Consider the following 19,470-nt stretch of genomic DNA (forward strand, 5'->3'; position numbering starts at 1 on the left):
AATGGTGTTTATAAGTGGTCCATGTTTCACAAGCATATAGTAAGGTTGGTAGTACAATAGCTTTGTAAACAAGCATTTTGGTTTCCTTGTGAATGTCCTGGTCTTCAAACACTGCACTTCAATCGGGAGAAAGCTTCACTCGCAGAGTTCAGGCAACGCTGGATTTCAGCATCAGAGTTGGCCCTTGTGGAAAGATAATTGTCTAGGTGGGAGAAGTGATCAGCATTTTCCAACGTTACACCATTGAGTTGGATTTGTGGTGCTGCAGAGGGGTTATTTTGTACTTGTTGGTGCAGCACTTTGGTTTTTTGGATGTTGAGTGATAGGCCAAGCTTTTCGTAAGCTTCTGCAAAGATATTTAGGATGGTTTGGAGGTCATCCTCTGAGCGTGCACACACTACGTTGTCATCAGCATACTGAAGCTCTATGACGGACTGTATAGTTTAGTATAGAAGGTGGTATATTTCTAGTGCTCAGTCATATATATTTCTGGGGCTTTCAACAGGATTTCTACTTGGCAAATGTCAGCCATCCAGTCCATATGGCAATTCACTCCCCACCCCCACCCCCTTTTAAAAAAACTTCATATCCAATTTTGTGCCTAAGTTACACTGTTGAGGTTTGGTTTTCTGTTTCTTTTCTTTGGATCTTCTTTACTGGGAATGTATGCATTAATCACGTTACAGTACTAATTTTCTGAAACAGTGTTGTTTAGAAATAGAAAATTTTGCACTCAACATCACTGAGACATGCCACACACACACACACACACACACACACTGCAATTGTCAGAGTTCTGAGCTTACTAAGATGAGAAATAGTGAATATATGTTTGGGATAATAGGCAGACATCTTGAAGAATTGGTTTTGAGACCCAACTGCCAGTCAAGTTTAAAAGTACTGAGCTAAATAGAGCTATGGCCTTTCCATTATATACAAAAGATTTTTGTGTGGAATAGAAGAAGCAGGAGACTGCATTGTCTTGTATTTCTTTTACATTTCTACTTGATAACTGAACTGGAAATTCTCTTTCACTGGTGAAGTGAACGTATTCATTTTTAATTACTGATACAGTCTCTTATTAATCATTGGTGGACCTTGCAGAGCTTGCTAGGTCACAAGTACTGGTCTTACATGTCTTTAACTTTGATCATAGGCATTTCCATCTGAAAGATTCAGCTGCCCTGATTGAGGACCCCACCCTTTTTTTCGTCTGTTAGTGTAAATGTAGCTAATTTAGTTTGCATTCACATATTGACGTCCTTCAAATTTTTCGGAAAACCCTAATCACTGCTGTTAAAAGAAATATGTGTCTTTAGATTTTAGAATAAAAAACTACTAATGCAGAATATTTTCTGTTCAGTAACACAACCAATGAGCAGAACTCCACTCATAGGACACTCCTACTGGAGAAAGAGGAAATTTGATTTTTGCTTCATGCTCCCTGAAAAGTTTGGTTGAAGGAACCTCAAAAGAACAGTGTGAGTGGTGGTACAACAATCTGAAGAGCAAAGGGGGATTAGTTTAAGTCACCCTCTCTCCTTCAGCAGAAGCCTCTCCTGAATCTCAGTCTCTTTCACAAATGGGACACTCTGGATGCAACCCATTGACTTTCTATCAGCTGAGGAGTGCTAGTTTCTCTTGCCTGAAGCTTTTAGTATGGAAACAATAGAACTTTTGTGTTTAAACCAAGATTATGTGCTAGCATCAAATACAAAATATAAGAGAAACCACCTAAAAGTTTCTTTTCCATAAAGTTTTTCTCAAACAGCTGATCAAAGTGGTGGAGACTTTTCAAGAGTTTCAAGTCCTAAAGACTTCCTTTGCTGTTCTTTCATTTAATCAGTGGGTAAATGATAATCTGAGATTAAATGAGGAGTTGAATATTTGCATTTATTAATCAATTAAAGGCATAATCCAAACTGACAGCTGCCTGGAGGGGCTTAATGAAGCAACATTACCTACCACTGGTGCATTTGAATCGCTATTGCACACACCAGCCATGGCAGAAGGTGGGAACAAGGCAAATCAATGGGCCAGCATGGAACTGGTGCAGCAGTTGGGTCTGGTGTCAGCAGTGTGGCTGTCTTGGTAGGCTCATTTTGGAGCTTTCTGCTGGCTGCTGTTGATGGGGATCCCAGCAGCAGCAGTTCTGTCTACCTACAAAGCTGGAAACTTCACATCATCAAAGTGATGCTGGCAGCACTTTGCAGGCAGAGTTCTGAACTCTTCATGTATGCTAGGCAGTGTGATGTGGTGTCTACAACAAAGATTTGTACTTCCATAAATAGGTAAAAAATATATTTACCTTGACCAATGCCAGGACACTGTGCTAGTCTCACTTACAGAGGATTTCATACATTGGTCACTTTGCAAAATCAAAGTATGTCTCATGTCTTATTTGAAAGCATTGAACTGTCATGGGGAAATGTCATGGGTTTTAATTTCCTTTTTAAGATGGGCCTGTCAATTCCATGCTATTCTGGTGCACTTGATAGTTTTTGGAATGAACAATTTTGTCAGTAGAAGCATTCATTTTTCGGGTCATGCTGTCTGTCTTGAAGCCCTAGACAGTATTCAAGCTTAGTTAATTACTGGTGGTTATTGTATACTAAACAGGTCTGCTCAATTAGCCACCTGTTATTTTATCTAGGTGTGAAAGCTGGCAGCTAAGATGATAGTCTGACCCAAGAATGTGGCATGAATCCTACTTAAACTGTATCAGACCTAATCAGGAACAGGTCTTGAATGCAGAAATGACATGCAGATGTTTCTTAAAGTCAAGACAAGCAGTGGAAATGATTGGTAATCCTTCAGTTAACTTCTCTTAGGAAAACTGCTTCCTTACTAGTGTCTTAATATAGGCGTGTAATTTCTAGCTTTAGGTTGCGTGTGCCATATTACTCTCTATGTCAAGGGTAATATAGGTATATAACGTGTGTGTGTGTGTGCGCGCACGCACACACACACGCACACACACACACACAGAGATTATATGTTATTTACCCTGGTAATCCTGACATAGGTTCTGAAGTAACTGAAGCATGTGTGAGGGGTCATTTGGGTTTGTATGTACAACTCTTACAGATACAGTGGACGCTCGGGTTGCGAACGTGATCCGTGTGGGATGCATGTTTGTAACCCGCAGAGTTCGCAACCCGCAGCAGCACATCTACACACGCGTGGGTTGCGATTCGGTGCTTTGCGCATGTGCAAAGCACGATTTAGCGCTTCTGCTCATGCGCAACCGCGAAACCCGGAAGTAACCCTTTCCGGTACTTCCAGGTTTCAGCAGTCCGTAACCCGAAAAAAACGCAACTTGAAGCGTCTGTAACCCGAGGTATGACTGTATGTTGTTTTGAACGCTATGTATTGCAGGGGATTGGACTAGAGGAGCCTTGGGGTCTCTTCCAGCCCTACAGTTCTAGATTCTATGTATACAGAGGTCTATTTATGCAACAGGGCTTCCTCTCCTTTCCCTGCAATGCTCTCAAAAATTGCTCTAGAGGATCCTACCCTCTGGAGCAGATTTTGAGGTTGCACAGGGGGTTGCCTAAGCAAGATTGTGCAAGCAAGATTGTGCCAACAAGACAGCAGCATCGGATGTGAACCTGAGGTCTTTTCACTTCATTCTATTCTTTAAGAGTACTTTGCTTGTTTGGGTCCCAAGAAGGCAGAAAAGTTGTAAAAGCATTTTGATCATAAAGAATGTACCCTTCAGTAGAATGGGGCAAGTCAGTCGATCTTCTGACAGTCCCACTTTGTGTATATACAAAGCACTGTAGAAGGTGAAGCATTTGATGGCATACCAAGAGGTTTGCAGGCAAACAAGTATATCCTTTGCCTCATTTAGTATGGAGAATCCATAAATAGGATAAACTTGAAATTAAGCGTGTAGTGTAGTTTGTCAGCTTTTCGCGATGGGCGATGCTCTTAATAGCAGAAAACTGGGAGATGAAGCTTTGCCCACCACTACATCTTAATGCCACAATAAGCTAAGCTACAGTTCACAAGTCAGTTTTTAAATGGCCATGTCATTTCCTGCGTAGCTTCTAAGCAAGGGAGTGACTGCTTATTTGGCTTTGTAACTTGTTTTGTTTTTTTGTTTCCACATTGTTTGCTTTGTTAAAATTACTGCATGTATGTGAAACCAGTAAATGTCTGACTATTCAAAACAGAATATAACAATTTGCAAAAGATCTTTTGCATCCAATCTTGTATTTAGTGGATTTTTTGGAGCAATTTTTTTTCTGGCTGAATAATAGTCATTCACCACAGTGACTTGCAGAGACGTGAAGCTGAATGGGCTGGTCAGCTTTGAGTTGCTAACCTTCCATTTCCAGCTCTTTCAAAATAGCCTAGCAAGTTTATAATTGAACTGATGATGCAACAGAGGAGTTAGTCAGTTTTCCCCTGCAGGAGAAATTTAGTTCAGCAGTATACTAGATAGACACAGTTAATTCCGTCAAATTAGAATGAGCTGGCCAATTCTTTTCTGGGCCAGAATTGCTAAATACCTCAGTACCTGGTTCAGTCTTAGCATCTTCAGATATGTCTGTGTGAGTGTTTGAAACTCCCATTGTTCTAGGTGCATTTTGCGGCAGGGAATCATTAATGGTGAACAGTTTCTGAGCTCCAGGTGCAGTACTGTGCCCAAGATTTCAGATTAAAACTGCAGAGTGGAAGGAAAGGAGGACCTTTTTCTGCGTCCTCACTTCTAGCTACTCTCTGAAGACTGGAGAAGAAACCCTCTTAAGAATATTATGGGGGTGGGTAGGGGAAGGACTAGACCATGTGAAAAATGAACATAATATTTTAGCTGCAGTTCATTCATTTTCAGCTTGTATTCTTGTTATAAAAAGGCACGCCTAGACATTCCATTGTTGCACCCATAACCTAGTTTTAAGGTGCCATTTAGCTCCTAGCTTTCATATATCTGTTTCTAGCACTGGTCTGTGTAGATTTTCAAACTAGAATGACTTCCCCATCCTGTAAGAAAGTTGGGGGGGGGGGCTTACATGTATCCTACTCATGTGTGACTGTGCTTACACAGGTCATAAATAAATAAATAGACCTGCCCTTGCTTGGGACTACTGCCCGGAAGTCACTTGGGGCTGCCGCCCAAGTGAGGGAAGGCAGCCTTTAAGCGACCAGCGGTGCGGGGCGAGAGATGCCTTTTCTCCACCTCTGCCGCTCCACCACGTGTCTGCACCCCCATCTAGACCATCACAGCTACTTTTGCTTTTTATGCACAGAAGTAGCTTCACCCTCTTTATCTCTTGCCATGTGAAATTACTAATCCTGGTTTTATCTGGAAAACGTCCAAAAACTGTAGTAAAACTTGCATTTCAAGGTGTATATCATGAGAACCAGTGAGGGGTAAGTATTAGTTTTGGACTATGCCCATTGTCCTAGGAGACCAGGGTTTGAGTCCCTACTTAACCATGAATCTTACTGAGTGACCTACCGCCAGTCACTGTCCCTCAGCCTAACCTATCTCAAAGGATTAATTTAGTTACCTTTATTGTAGACAAACGTTTTATAACCAATACTTACGATAACATATTTCAACAGTTGCATTCTTTGGATAGACTCTGCATTGTACCATAGAGTTCCTCCTCGTTTCATGATTTAAGTACGAATTAAGATGCCATCCAATTTCTAGACGATACCGAGTCTCACACAGTGAGAAAAAGCAATTCACACCACAGTTTCTGCGAGTTGTTTGGTGTGTGTTCTCAGTCCATGAAGTAAAATGCACTCATAACGTACTTGAAAAGAACCTCAGCATTTTTGTTCTTCGTGTGACAACTGAAGCCATTTCACAACATAGTAATTTCTTTTTCCAATTCTAAGGAGTGACAAGCCATTATTGAGGATATGTTGTCCAAGAACAAGAACAGCATCGGGATCAGTTACTTTAATGTGGTTTATAGAAACTCCACCACTTGCTATGTCACGATACCCCCTTGGTCCATCTACAATAGCATTTGCTTTCCGACACAAATCAAGTACTGTTGTCCCAGGTTCAAGCATCAACTCAACATATGGTGCTTCCCTGAAGAGTTTTGGAAGCTCTTGGTCGGACATAGTCTCTAGTGCTGCTATGTCACTGTAATAAAGGGCCCTTGTGCATCTCTTAGCAGATTCCAGACCTGCTTTGCCATGAACAAGCTTAGTTACTTCAGCAGCAAGCCGTTTCTGGGGCCCCCACTTCTCAGGCTCTTTAGCATGCATTTCCATAATGTGTTGGATTTCCGGAAGAGGGAGGAAAGTGAAAAGCTTCAGATACCTTTTAACAGCGCTATCTGGCTGTCTGAAAAGTACTGATATAACTCAAAGGGAGAGGTCCTATTTCTGTGTAGCCAAACTGCATTGCCAGCAGATTTCCCCAACTTATCTCAAAGAGTTGTGATGATAAAATGGGGAGAACCATGTATACCACCTTGAACTGCTTGGAGGGAAAGGTGGTATATAATAAATACAATAAATAAAATTTGTGTGTGGTAATATTAGAAACATGATTTAACAAGCTGATAAATCCTGCAGGAGACATAAATTCATATTTAAATAGATCCATGCTCATTTAAACACAAGTGTGCAAATAACCAGTTGCCCAGGATGACTACATTTTTCCATTAGTTTGGACTTTAGAATCCAAGGAATATTAGCCTTTTGGTTAATATAAAATATGTTGAGCTTTTAAAGTTTCAGGGAAAACTAGGTAACTGCAATGTAAAATACAGTGGTACCTTGAGTTACAAACGTCTCAGGTTACAAATGCTTCAGGTTACAAACTCCGCTAACTTGGAAGAATTACCTCAAATTGAGAACTTTGCTCCAGGATGAGAACGGAAATCATGTGCCAGCAGCGCAGCGGCAGCAAGAGGCCCCATTAGGGAAAGCATGCCTCTAGTTAAGAACTGTTTCAGGTTAAAAACGGACCTCCGGAACAAATTAAGTTCATAACTAGAGGTACCACTGTACAGCCATTGTGGATAAATGTGGCCACTAGGGGGTCCAGTAGCAACACAATACTATACTGAGCAAATGCTTTTACAGCCCAACTTGAAATAAATAAATAAGGAAACATACCTATATGGACAAGGCTGACATAGTAAAGTATCTGTCTAGCACTGCTGGAAGGAAGGTAGTGCCTAAGGCAGTGTTTCAGCAGGAGGAGGAGGAGAAGAAGAAGAAGAAGAAGAAGAAGAAGAAGAAGAAGAAGAAGAAGAGGAGGAGGAGTTTGGATTTGATACCCCACCTTTCACTCCCTTTAAGGAATCTCAAAGCAGCTAACATTCTCCTTTCCCTTCCTCCCCCACAACAAACACTCTGTGAGGTGAGTGGGGCTGAGAGACTTCAGAGAAGTGTGACTGGCCCAAGGTCACCCAGCAGCTGCATGTGGAGGAGCGGAGACGCGAACCCGGTTCCCCAGATTACAAGACTACCGCTCTTAACCACTACACCAGGAGTATGGCTTAGGCTGGGAATATCAAGAAGGGATGCTATGACTTGACTTAATTAGTCACTTGTTTTTTAATATTATACAGTTGAGTCCAGACTGGGTATTTGCAGGAAACAAACGGCTTCAGTTGAAGTGTTTGTACCTTCACACAAATGAGGCCCTCTTCAGGAAACCCTCATCCAAAAATTGCTCAAATTATTTCCGTGTCTCAAATCTTCCTAAGACAATAGACTTGGGGTGGAGAAGCTGTGGCACTCCAGATTTTGTTGGACTCAACTTCCATCAGTCCCTGCCAGCATGACCAAGGATCAGGGATGATGGGAGTTGTAATCCATCATAACCTAAAGATCCATAGGTTTCTCATCCCTGCAACAGACTGACTTCATCGCAAACATAGGCATTTCTGGATTATAGTTAATTTTCATTTTACTACATTCTCGGCTCCGAGCTTGATTTGGTACACTTAGCGAATGATGTGCTTCCAGAAATGCAATTGGTTAATACAGGGTGAGTCCTTTAAAAGAGGCCCCATGAATACAGAGTACACATGTTCCACGGGGCCTCTTTTAAAAGACTCACTTTGTACATCTTAGGGGAGCACCAGATTCTAGTACAGTGTTTGCAGAATTTAAGGGAAATATAGAAAGAATCCAATTTCTTTGGAACTATCAAAAATCTGTAGATATGAGCAGGAAGTATAATACCAGAATGTTACCATCTTGTGTTGCCATTAGCCCCCATCATGCTTTCCTCGAAGGGGCATTGTGTGAATAAAAGGGCTGTGCCGTCTTTCCTCTGGGCTCACCCTGATGACACATGGCTTTTTTTGACCCTGCCTTCTCTGTCCACACATTAGCATGGACGTCTGAGGCAGGGAACACGATGTATGTAGACTTCCCATTTCAGGCCTCCACTTTAATATGTAGATAGTGGTACTGCAGAGAGCCATGCATCAGGGTGGAACTTGAGACATAGCCATTGGCTCACTCTAGTAGTAGGAAAGGACTATCATTCAACATCAATATGAAGTCACACGGAAAGAGTATTCAGATAAGTAATTGCACATTTGTTAAAACTGATATAATTGTAAACAGGATCTCTTTATGGAAGGTTGTATTGGTTTAATCACCTATGCTCAAGAAGAACACGTGAGCACATGTTGTGCATGTACATTGCATATCTCAGGAAACTAGCTGCCATCCAATACAATGGCTCCTCCAGTTCTCACCTGTCACTATTTCCACAGCGTGGTGCTATGAGACGGCGTTATGAGGATGATGGCATCTCAGATGATGAAATTGAGGGGAAACGAACATTTGACCTCGAAGAGAAACTTACCACCAACAAATTTAATGCCGATTTTGTGGTCTTCATGGAAGGCAAAGGTAAGCATCATGCCAAGCTACCTTTCTAAGATTCAGATGTCTGTGAGCTCTTTTTTCTATTGCAGTAATAAGCAACAAGTGTGTTTTGACTCTCTAGATATGCTTAAGCACCATGTGTATTAGAACTCCAACTTCCTATTTTAAAAGAACCAAATTGATATGCATCATGATTGCATTGAGTATTTGAAAATAAGTTGTTCTACCTCTCATGTTTCACACTAAAGCATGGCAATACGGTGAGGCGGACTTCCTTTAGGCTTGTGTTACCTTGTTTTTAAGCAAAACTCCATGGCCTGCCCAGCATGAAGAACAATTACAAAATTGCATTTTAAGAACTTTTATTGTAGTTGCATTTCATTATTTGAAATATAAGAGTGCCTTGTGAAATAAATCACAATTTTTAGGGTTCCAGGTAGGAAACAGGAGCCACAGTCATGTCAGCCACAGGCAAAATCTTATATATATATATATATATATATATATATTCAATATTATATTGTAAAAAGACAGTGCCCTTTAAGAAACATTTATTGTGGTCACTTATTCTCACAGTAACCAGAAATATAGGTACTTCTGAAACGCACTATCCATACTAAATGGTGATCCTGATTATTATGTGATATTAATAAGGCGGCTTGGGGAAAATCTGCTAGCTATTTATCATCTAAATGAAAAGCTATAGATTCTGGGAGCAGGAAGCTGGTGGTCTCCTAGAGGTCTGTCAGTAGTATACCTTGTGATCCTAATTGACATTGTGCCCACCAGTGCAGTGTAGGGTACAGATGTTATTTTCTCAAGGAACTGTAGCCAGCCAAAGGCAGTGATACCATTTTTTATGCATCTTTCTGTGACGGACCCATTGTGATCCTTTCTAATATTGGGCTTAGTCATGGGACCTCTATCAGCCAGACAGCAAAATGGGGCCACCCACAGACAAGACAGTTCTGCATACAAGGTGGATTCCCCTGGGGTTGAGGAACATTTGATTCATGTGAGTGTTTTAAACTTTTTCTGTTCAGTAGGTTACCTGTGAATGGGCTGCATAGTGAATACTGCTGTTGTGAATGTAGAAGGGAAGGGTAGCATATAGAAGGAAAAGCTTTTTAGAACTAGAAACGTCCCTTTCTGAACTCAAGTGGACTTAACTCTGAGAGAATTCATTGCACCTAATTTTGCATTTTTACTACTTGTGCATCTCCTTTGTTGTCCCTTCTTGAGGCACCTGCTGGACAATGTTGTCCTTGAAAAATAGCATCAGCTATCACTTAATGACTTGCATTACTGTGGGAAATTCTGTATGGAAATGTTTTTTGTTTTAATTGGTCATTTCCTCAGCTGTAGATAGGAGCCAAGATTTGGAATAGTTCTGAATCTGCTCCTTGGAAGTGTACCACTTTGGAATGCAGCTGATTGAAATGTCTTTAAGTGAATGAGCAAGGGAATAGAGAAGGATTGGAATACTGTTTTGCCTTTCAACTTTGAAGTAGCAATTGGCCGAAATCCTTGCATAAGACCATCTGAAAGCTAGAGTGGATAATTTGGGCGGAGAATCAACATAAAGGTTTTTGTGTCAATCTCAACCCTTTGATTAACCAGTATTATATATGTATGCATGAATCTGAATATTCATAGATGTCTGCCAAATTAAGGGTCATGTGGTTGCAAGTGAATAATCTATTGCTCTGGACAGTGTCACTAGCATCCTTTATACTTTGTCTCCCCTTTTAAAATACAGCTTTTCCCTGGTACCTTCTTGTCAGCTGCTAGCCTCTCTTAACGAATGTTGTCTTCTCTCCTTCCGACAGACTTCAATGTGGAATATATTCAGCGTGGTGGCTTAAGAGATCCATTGATCTTCAAAAATTGTGATGGACTTGGAATAAAGTGAGTGTTGATGCAAAGTGTTTGCCATTAGTTAAGTTGTTCACTGATGCTAGTAAAGTAACCCTAATCGGGACTGGTGAAATGATGAGGTATAATGGGACAATTGCCTCAGGCAGTGGGCACAAGGGATAGCTAATTGGCATCTCACAGGCCCCTTATTTAATTAATTATTGGCTTGGGCAGCCAGCTGCCAACCCAGCATGGCTCTTTACCACCTCTTCTGCCACATCTTCCCTGCCTTGCCTTGCTCTGAGAAAGGATGAAGGTGTGAGGCCTTCTGGGTGTTGTGGCCAGAAGAATGCCTGACACCTACATCAGCTGGCGGCAGTGGCTGTTTTAAAATTTGGGGGGAAATGTAAAGTTGCTTGTAACTTTAGAACAAAAATCAAAACCTAAGTTTAAAACTGTCTTTCTAGATGACAACACAAACTGAACTCAAGTAGTCTCCTGGCAATCTTGCTCAGAAGGCCTCACTCTGAAAAAGCCCCCTCCCCCCCAAAAAAAAACCCCCCCACAGCTCTTCTTCTGAACAAGATAGGAAGGGGGTGGAGAAACTGCTGGCACTGCAAATGCAGCAGCAAAGAAAAATAAAATTTAAAAATGTATGAGAAGGCAGGGAGGAGGAAAGTGAGAGGGAAGAAGCCAGCACGACCAGCACTGCAAAAAGCAGTGGGGTACCAGCCTACCTTAGAGCAGTCCCTTCTGTGCAGAGCTTGACCTCAGTATGCAGCAAATTTCCCAGAATGTGTCTCCTATATAGCTGTACAGAAGCTTCCAATTCAAATTCAGGATTCCATCCCAGCCAGTGGGTTAAATATTGAATCTCAGAAGCTGCAGTCATATTGTATCCAGTCCTGTTTGCTGACATTTTCATCCTTGTTTAATCCCCACTACAGTAATAATCTTCTGACTCACTGAAAGATAGTGCAGCAAGGTCCTTGACTCGCAGCATGTGTGTAGTGAGTCTTCTGAAGTTGTACCTTCCATAAGGACCTAAGCCGGAGGTTTTCAACCTTTTTCGGTCCATGGCTCCCTTGACCAGCTACATTCTTTCTGCGGCACCCCTGTGGGGCTCAGGAACCCAGTTATGTCATACCAAGAACCACAAGCACCTTCCTTGCTTCATTTTCCTCCCAAGATAATCTGGCACAAGTAATTGGTACAAAGATGCCAGCCTGCCTTGCACTGATGCTGGCTTGGCTGCAGCAATTTTCCATTTGCAAAGGTGTTTTTCAATTACATATATACACACTGCTGTCCAATATAAAATATTACTGCTACTTACTACAGCGGCTAACTACAATGAGTTAAAACAATAAAATGCACACAATAGTGTGGGGAAAGTGCAGATAAAACACTGAGTAAAGATGGCAGAAAAGCCTGGGGAAAATAAAAAGTTCTGGTGTCTGAACAGCAGCAAAATACGCACCAGGCAAACCTACTTGGTGATAATTGCACAGCTTGGGTGCCACAACTGAGAAGGTCCTCTCAGATACCACTCACCTTGCCTCTCTTTAGGAGAGCCAGGCAGCAGTTCTGGGGCAGGGTTATGTGAAGGTATGTGTATCTAGGGAACTAACCCATGTGGGGCTTTAAAGGTATGTTCTAGTACTCTAAATTCTGCTTGGAAATGGACCAATATCCAGCAAAGATGTTTAATCACCTGTGAGAGATGTTCCCACCAACTGTTCCCAGCCAGAGGTCCAGCCCTTGTGCAGTGCGTTCCAGTAGTCTAATCTGTAGGTTGCTAGCCAGTGGACAGATTGAGGACAGGACTACAGCTGGCACATTTTTTTTTCAGTTTAGAGCAGTACCGAAACAGATGCACCTATAGTTGGAGAAAAGAAGCCCTAGAACTGGCTAAGACCATGTTAGGCAGTAAGTATAGTGCTCTCTCCCATCTGTCTGCTTGAGAATTATTGCCCTTTAGAAAGTGAGCCACACTTGCAGTGACAGCAAACAAAGATGGGAGCACAGGATTTGTATGTTTCCACATTTACTCTTTGAAGGCTGAAGCAAACCTATGAAGTTTTTGTAGTTCGTGTCTGAAGTGCCCAGGATAAAATTGCATGGTGAAAGGCTATTGGGTGATTATTGCATTAATTTTTTTTTTCATTTTACAGGATGCCAGATCCAGACTTCAGTGTGAATGATGTACGACTCTACGTAGGTAATTATGCACTCCTGTTTTTTAGGAGCTCAGAGTATCAGCTGTGTGTAACATATGAACAATCTGAAATCTGACATGGAATTTGGTTTTCGTTACATAATTTTTTTTTATTAAAAAAACCTTGACTTTGTGGGGAAATAGCTGAAACTTCTTCAAGGCACCCCTCAAAAGTAAATCAGGGGGCTTTGAGCGGATAACCTATACCCTGTCCTCCCATACATTCTTTAATCTGTTTTCTATACTCTGGTGTCCCTCCCACCTTTCCTACTACAATTTCTAGCCCAAGTAGCCACATATTTCTGTGTCCTGATAGGGAGTCGAAGGATGGTGGACGTCATGGATGTAAACACACAAAGGGATATTGAGATGACCATGGCACAGTGGGCACGCTATTATGAAACTCGAGAGGAGGAGCGAGAGAAGCTGTATAATGTCATCAGCCTGGAATTCAGCCACACACGGCTCGAGAACCTGGTGCAGAGGCCAAATACAGTAAGCAGAGACCCTTGCCCTGCCAACATTTCCCTGCTTTTTCCATTTCATTTGAATAGCTATGGGGCTTCATAAGTTTTAATTTGAATTGTTTGAAGAACGGAATTATTTCACATCCATTTGGGTAAATTCCAGTCAGCTGATTGATGCCAATTAGTTTTTACAGATACCTTCTGGTTCCTAACTAAATGTACCTGTAACACTACACTTCAAATACTCATAATCATATAGGGTGACTTAGATTCTCATATTTACCAATAGCCATCAATGTAAGAGAGGAATCCAAGATGTAACACATACTTTCAATAAAATCATTAGTGCTAATGAGAAATAAAGATGCTGTTTACAGTGGTGAGTGAAGTTAAATTTGTGTAGTATGAATCATCTATGTGGCAGCGTAAGTTAACTTTAAGGATGATACTTTATAGTAGTGTTAATTTTGTGAGAAGAATTCAAGTAGTGCTGGCTAATTTCTAGCCAAGCCTTAATTACTTGAATCTTGTCCCTTCATTAGCTCAGTAGCAAACTTCTGTATACATTGGCTAATGTAGTTCTGCATAGTCATTTTGAACATTTTAAAGCTGCATGCTGTCAGTGCACAGGTTCTTGCAAGGGCTTACACATCTAAATACAAATTAGTGTTTAGCAGTATCTCAGCTAGCTGCCCTAATTGAATATAAATGTTGCAGGTTTTGTGATGTGAAGAAGGGAGAGCAAACCAAGCTCCTTGAGTAAGTCATAGTTATGCAGTTAGCAAATGTGAGGGAAATGGCTTATTATTTTTAGAATGGTATGGATTCTTACAAACATGTAAACATTAAGGGCAGCTGGAGCAGAACTTTTTCATTCCTGAATAACTACTTAGATGCAAGGCCATTCACCATGATTCCATCTTCTAGTCATGGTTGTAGTCTAGATTTTGTAATAAACTTCCATAGGAAAGTTATTGCTGATGGCAATTGCAACTTGGGTGACATAGAATACTTCTTGGAATGAAACATTGGATAGACATCGTACACAAGTAGAAATAAATCTGCAGAAGCCGTTTTACAAAATGGCCACAAGCCATACTCTTGCAGCACCACTCCATCATTCAAAGACGCATTTACCACACCTCTGACCCATTCAGTCACCCCAACTCGGCTAGCTTTAATAAGCCAAGATGGACAAGGAGCTAATGAGCATGTGATCAGCACATCACTGCAAGTATCCTGTCCACATCCTCTGACTGCATTTACTAGACCTGCATTTACTAGACCTGATACCAAAAGACTGGCTAGACATTACATTGGACATCTCAGTAGGCATCTAAATTGCTACGGAGTCAAGTGACTTTATCCTCAAAGTGTTCAGCCATCCAGTTATAGCTAGACACCATGTACTCCAGAGGTGTACTCTCTGTTCAGAAGTAAGTAGCCTCCAGACCACACGGAACAACTCTGAGGCAGTGGAGTAGGATGTCTTTGCTGCCCTCACTGCCTCATGGTAGACCAGTTAGGAGCCCAAACACATGGAGCCCAAACCACATGGTAAACCAGTTAGGAGCCCTCCAAAGCGAGATTTATGTCACTTACACTCCAGTCCTTGCCCAGTCCATTTCATCATCTGCAGCTCCTTAGTATATCAAGGAGCAAAACAGACTCCACAGCACCAGAGTAATTGTGTCAATGGCTGTACGAGTCTCAGTTTCCTAGTGAAACTAGGACATAAACAGGGTCACGCACTTTACCCACTGGAAAACCCCCAAAGCAGTGAGGAATTCAACAGATTCCATTAGTATCAGGGGGCAGATCACCCTAACTGGTCCCCCACCCTTGCAGGGGAGAATCATTGCTGCAAGTCCAAATCTCACCAGGAAGTGGTCTGAGAATGACATGCCCCACCCCCTTTTCCAGACCACCCCGCTCAGCATGAAGCAAAGACTAAATCAAGGGTATGTCCTTCTCTGTGTATTGCACCGTTGATCATTTGAGACAGGCCCATGGTTGCCATGAAGGCCATGCACTCCCAAGCAAGACTTGAGGCATCCTCAGCATGAATGTTGAAGTCACCCAAAACCACAGTTGTGGGTTCCTCCAACATCACGCCCAAGACACCATTGGCCAGCTCAGCTACGGAGGCTGATGAGCAGCATCCCTAGCCTTTGGCCCAACACCAGATTGCAGGCCCTCCAGTCCCACTCCAAGAAAGAAGGCTTTCCCAGTAGTGGTAAGTGAATTCCTGTGGACTACAGCAACAGCTCCCCACCCACTACACCTGCCTGGGCTGATGTTGCCCCAAGTACCCAGGTGGGCAAAGCTGAGTCAAATCTGGCCCACCCAGGTGTTGGTGATGCATCCCTGGTCAGCCTGTTCCTCCACAATAAGATGATCAATTAGCATGATGTATCCTTACCTCCAGGAGAGTGTCCACTATAACGTAGGAACATAGAAAGTTGTCTTATACAAAGTCAGACCTTGTCATGCTTGGTATTTGCTACGCTGACTGACAACAGTTCTTCAAGGTTTGAGAGAGGGAACTCTCCTAGCCATACCTGGCAGATATAGAACATGGCACCTTCTGTATGCCAAGCAGATGCTCTACCACTGAACTACACTCCTCCAATTGTCATCTTGTAGAGAACCTTCATTTGGAGATGTTGGCATATAATTTGTGTTGGCCCAACACTTATTTTGAGATGCACAATCCTAATTCTTTATTCTTGCTTTCCCCTCTACTATTGGCATTATAATATAATAAAACTAATGTACATATAACTTGTGAAGAACTGAGACATCTCAAAACATGTAGCTTGACAAATTTTATGGATGTAGATGTCATAATTCATGAGAGAAAGATTGCTGGAGGATGGCTGGCAGCCACTTTGGGAAATGGCTTTCACAGACTTACGTTGACCAGCACATGATGTCTACTCAATTTTCTTCATTCCAAGCTGTCATCTTGGTCATCCAACTGGAAATTTCTGTCAGTAACAACTTTGCTATGGAAAGCTATTACAGAATCAGGGCCATGGTTGCATAATTAATTGAGACATTAATAAGCTGAGTACTCATTTCATATCTGATACTTCAGGAATGCAAACTATATGGAGTTTATGGAGTTCATAGTACAATACTGTATTTGTAGCTAGAGAGTATGAGGTAAGTATTTCTGATAATGTACCTCAAAGTAAGTATAGCATTTTATATTCAGTTCATTAAGTTATTTTGGCTACCATTAGCAATTATGTTCTGTAGCAATGATGCCCCCTAGTATTTCTGCTGTCTAAACTTTGCTCTAATACCTGTATGGTTTCAGGTGGATTTGATTGATTGGGTTGATAATATGTGGCCAAGGCATCTGAAGGAAAGTCAGACAGAATCAACAAATGCTATTCTGGATATGCAGTATCCCAAGGTGCAGAAGTAAGTAGTTTCAGATGTTGTGTGTAACCTTTTCTACTAGGGTGAGATTTCAGAATGAGGTCTCTGCTAAAGCTGCCTCTCCTTAATATAATGCCCAAACTCTGTTTTCAGTCATCCAAGCCAGAAACCTAAAGGTTGTTTTTCCTAACATGACAGTGATACAGAACAGCCTTGCACACTATATTGTCAAAGGGTTATCTTTATTTGATTGAAAATATCAGGAATTGCAAAAATGAAGTGGAGGTGGTTCCTGTTACAACATTGTTGGGATGTAGTTCCTGTTGCCCCTGTTCTGATGCAATAGTAGCTGTGCCCCATGGTGGTCATTTAGATCAACAGCAATTGGCATGGGGGTCAGCATCCTGAATGTGTAAATTCTGGGTGATTAGTGCTTTGATTCAAAGTGCCAGTCACCCATAAAATACTGTCAGCAAGCACTCTAATACCAAGCATTTATTCCATCTGCATAGAAATGCAAGATTGATTGGACTTGAGTTGCAGTTTCATATTGCTGATTTCATTTCAGGTACTGTCTGATGAGTGTCAAGGGCTGCTATACAGACTTCCATGTAGACTTCGGTGGCACTTCAGTGTGGTATCACATCCACAGAGGGGGGAAGGTATTGTGACAATCCCAGCAAGTTGCTCTGTTTTGTGTGGGAGATTGTGCAGAAGGATATATTTTTTAAATGCTTAACTGAGTAAAATTGGAATTCCATTTCTCATTTGCCTGCTGAGGTATCCCAAAACACTGGACCCTGTGAATCATGAAGCTGTGTCTGCTTTGTTCAGAAATCCCTCAGTCTGGCTTCTGACTAAAAAAAAAAGGAAGGGCAGGGAGGGTGAAGGAGACATGGGAAAGGTTCTGTTGTGCTTCTAGAACACTTGCCCACTGAGGAGCTGCTGTATCATTAATTGCTTCACATTCTTGAACCACCCTGGGAGCCACATGCAGCTCATTAGCTTTTGTTTGGTCACTGTGCTTTAGAATCAGGACAACTAAGCTTAATGTACTGTTGAATAAGATTCCCAGGTGGATACAGTGTGTAACTAACGGAACATGAGCAAATTGAAAGGGAGATGTATGAGTGATTAGTGAAACAGATGTATATTAAATCATTTGCGCTGCTAAACAAACTTGAAAACATTATACTGGAAAAGCAGGATATACATACTTGAATCAAATAACATCCAATCTTTTTTAAAAAAATACAGTGGTGCCTCGCAAGACGAAAAGAATCCGTTCCGCGAGTCTCTTCGTCTAGCGGTTTTTTCGTCTTGCGAAGCAAGCCCATTGACGGCTTAGCAGATTAGCGCGATTAGCGGTTTAGCGGCTTTTAGCAGCTTATCGGCTAAGCGGATAAGCGGCTTAGCGGCTTAGAAAAAAGGGGGGGAGGAAAAACACCCCGCAGGAACTCACAAGACATTTTCGTCTTGCGAAGCGAGCCCATGGGAAATTCGTTTTGCGAAGCACCTCCAAAACGGAAAACTCTTTCGTCTAGCGAGTTTTCCATCTTGCGAGGCATTCGTCTTGCGGGGCACCACTGTAACACTGAAAATATAAGAGCTCACTGTATTCGTTGGTATGCTTTAAAATTTGGGAGGTTGTGTCCAACTAAATCACTGCATGCACGTAACAATTGCTGTGTAGGCATCTGAACTTCCTCTCCCTTTCATCTCCTTGTGTACCCTCCAATCTGCTCTAGAGGTTTCCAAACCCTTAGAGCAAATTTAGGGATCTTGAAGGGGAAGGAGAGCTTGCAAGATTCCTAGTCCATATAGTCTTTTCTTCCTATTTCTCTTCCATTAGTGGTTACAGGCCTTCCATCCAGCCTTGTATGAAGAATTAATTAACGTGTGTGTACATGGACACACACACACACACACAGAGAGAGAGAGAGAGTATTACAAGCTTGTCTGTGAAAACATTCAAAAGCTGTGAACATTTAAACACACATTTCTAGACAATCCATGTTATCCAAACTTTTGTTTCCACCCACCCACCCTTTTCTCCCCGTAGTCAGAAATACAATTTTTGGCACCTCTGCTTCTTTGTAGACAACAGGTACTTGTTTCTCTAGCTTTACCAGTTTAGAGAAGTATTCCTTAGTTTTTGTTGCAAATAAGGCATAGAGACAAATTATCAGTAGCTTAATCTGGTCTCTCTCACAAACTGAGGCATTGCTGAGGATTACACATACGGATTACTTTTAGAAACAACAAAGTGGTTTAGGTACCTTATATCTCATAATATTCAGTAGGGCATGTGCTGTGTACTTGAGTGGTTAGTGTTTGTGTACATACAACTTCCTACCTTTTAAAGAAATTTGAGGAAAACTACAACACTGAGCTCTCCAATAATTCTAATTCTGTAAGTGTGACTACTAAATATTCCTCATTCACTTTATATAAACAAACCTTTGCTTTGGTGGAAATAAGTACAAAAGGCAGGTGATTTCTTAGAACTCTTGAATCCTGAAGTAGAAATTGTCTCTGTAGGCATGAAAATAAATTACTTGATTCTGAATTGTAATTGCAACTTCCTGTTCTATTCATTTAATAATGAAAGCATAGTGTGGTTACTGCTACAAAATGCAAGCCATAAAGATTCACCAACTCACAGCCTTCATTATGATTTGGGGTTTTTAACCTTCTGATTTGTGTACT

General features: G+C 41.5%; 2 protein-coding genes across 4 annotated transcripts in view; one reads left to right on the forward strand and one right to left on the reverse strand.

The window, feature by feature from the left end:
- The window catches only part of KDM2A (lysine demethylase 2A), a 58,422-nt gene that overhangs the window by 14,429 nt on the left and 24,523 nt on the right, over window positions 1–19,470 (forward strand). For all 3 annotated transcript variants that reach the window (XM_079973252.1, XM_079973250.1, XM_079973251.1), the window contains exons 4-9: window positions 8,715–8,853; window positions 10,659–10,737; window positions 12,861–12,907; window positions 13,221–13,399; window positions 16,697–16,803; window positions 17,330–17,423. In XM_079973252.1, coding sequence (XP_079829378.1) covers window positions 8,715–8,853; window positions 10,659–10,737; window positions 12,861–12,907; window positions 13,221–13,399; window positions 16,697–16,803; window positions 17,330–17,423 — 645 coding nt within the window. The remainder of the gene's footprint in view (window positions 1–8,714; window positions 8,854–10,658; window positions 10,738–12,860; window positions 12,908–13,220; window positions 13,400–16,696; window positions 16,804–17,329; window positions 17,424–19,470) is intronic.
- LOC307223535 (tyrosine--tRNA ligase, mitochondrial-like) lies at window positions 5,507–8,199 on the reverse strand (the record flags this gene model as incomplete). Its single annotated transcript, XM_079989559.1, is given in 3 exon segments — window positions 5,507–6,320; window positions 6,323–6,400; window positions 8,184–8,199. Coding segments are annotated over 3 exon segments (630 nt in total). The 3' UTR covers window positions 5,507–5,784.

This window comes from Podarcis cretensis, assembly GCF_951804945.1.
Source record: "Podarcis cretensis genome assembly, chromosome: 1".
Taxonomy (NCBI): Eukaryota; Metazoa; Chordata; class Lepidosauria; order Squamata; family Lacertidae; genus Podarcis; species Podarcis cretensis.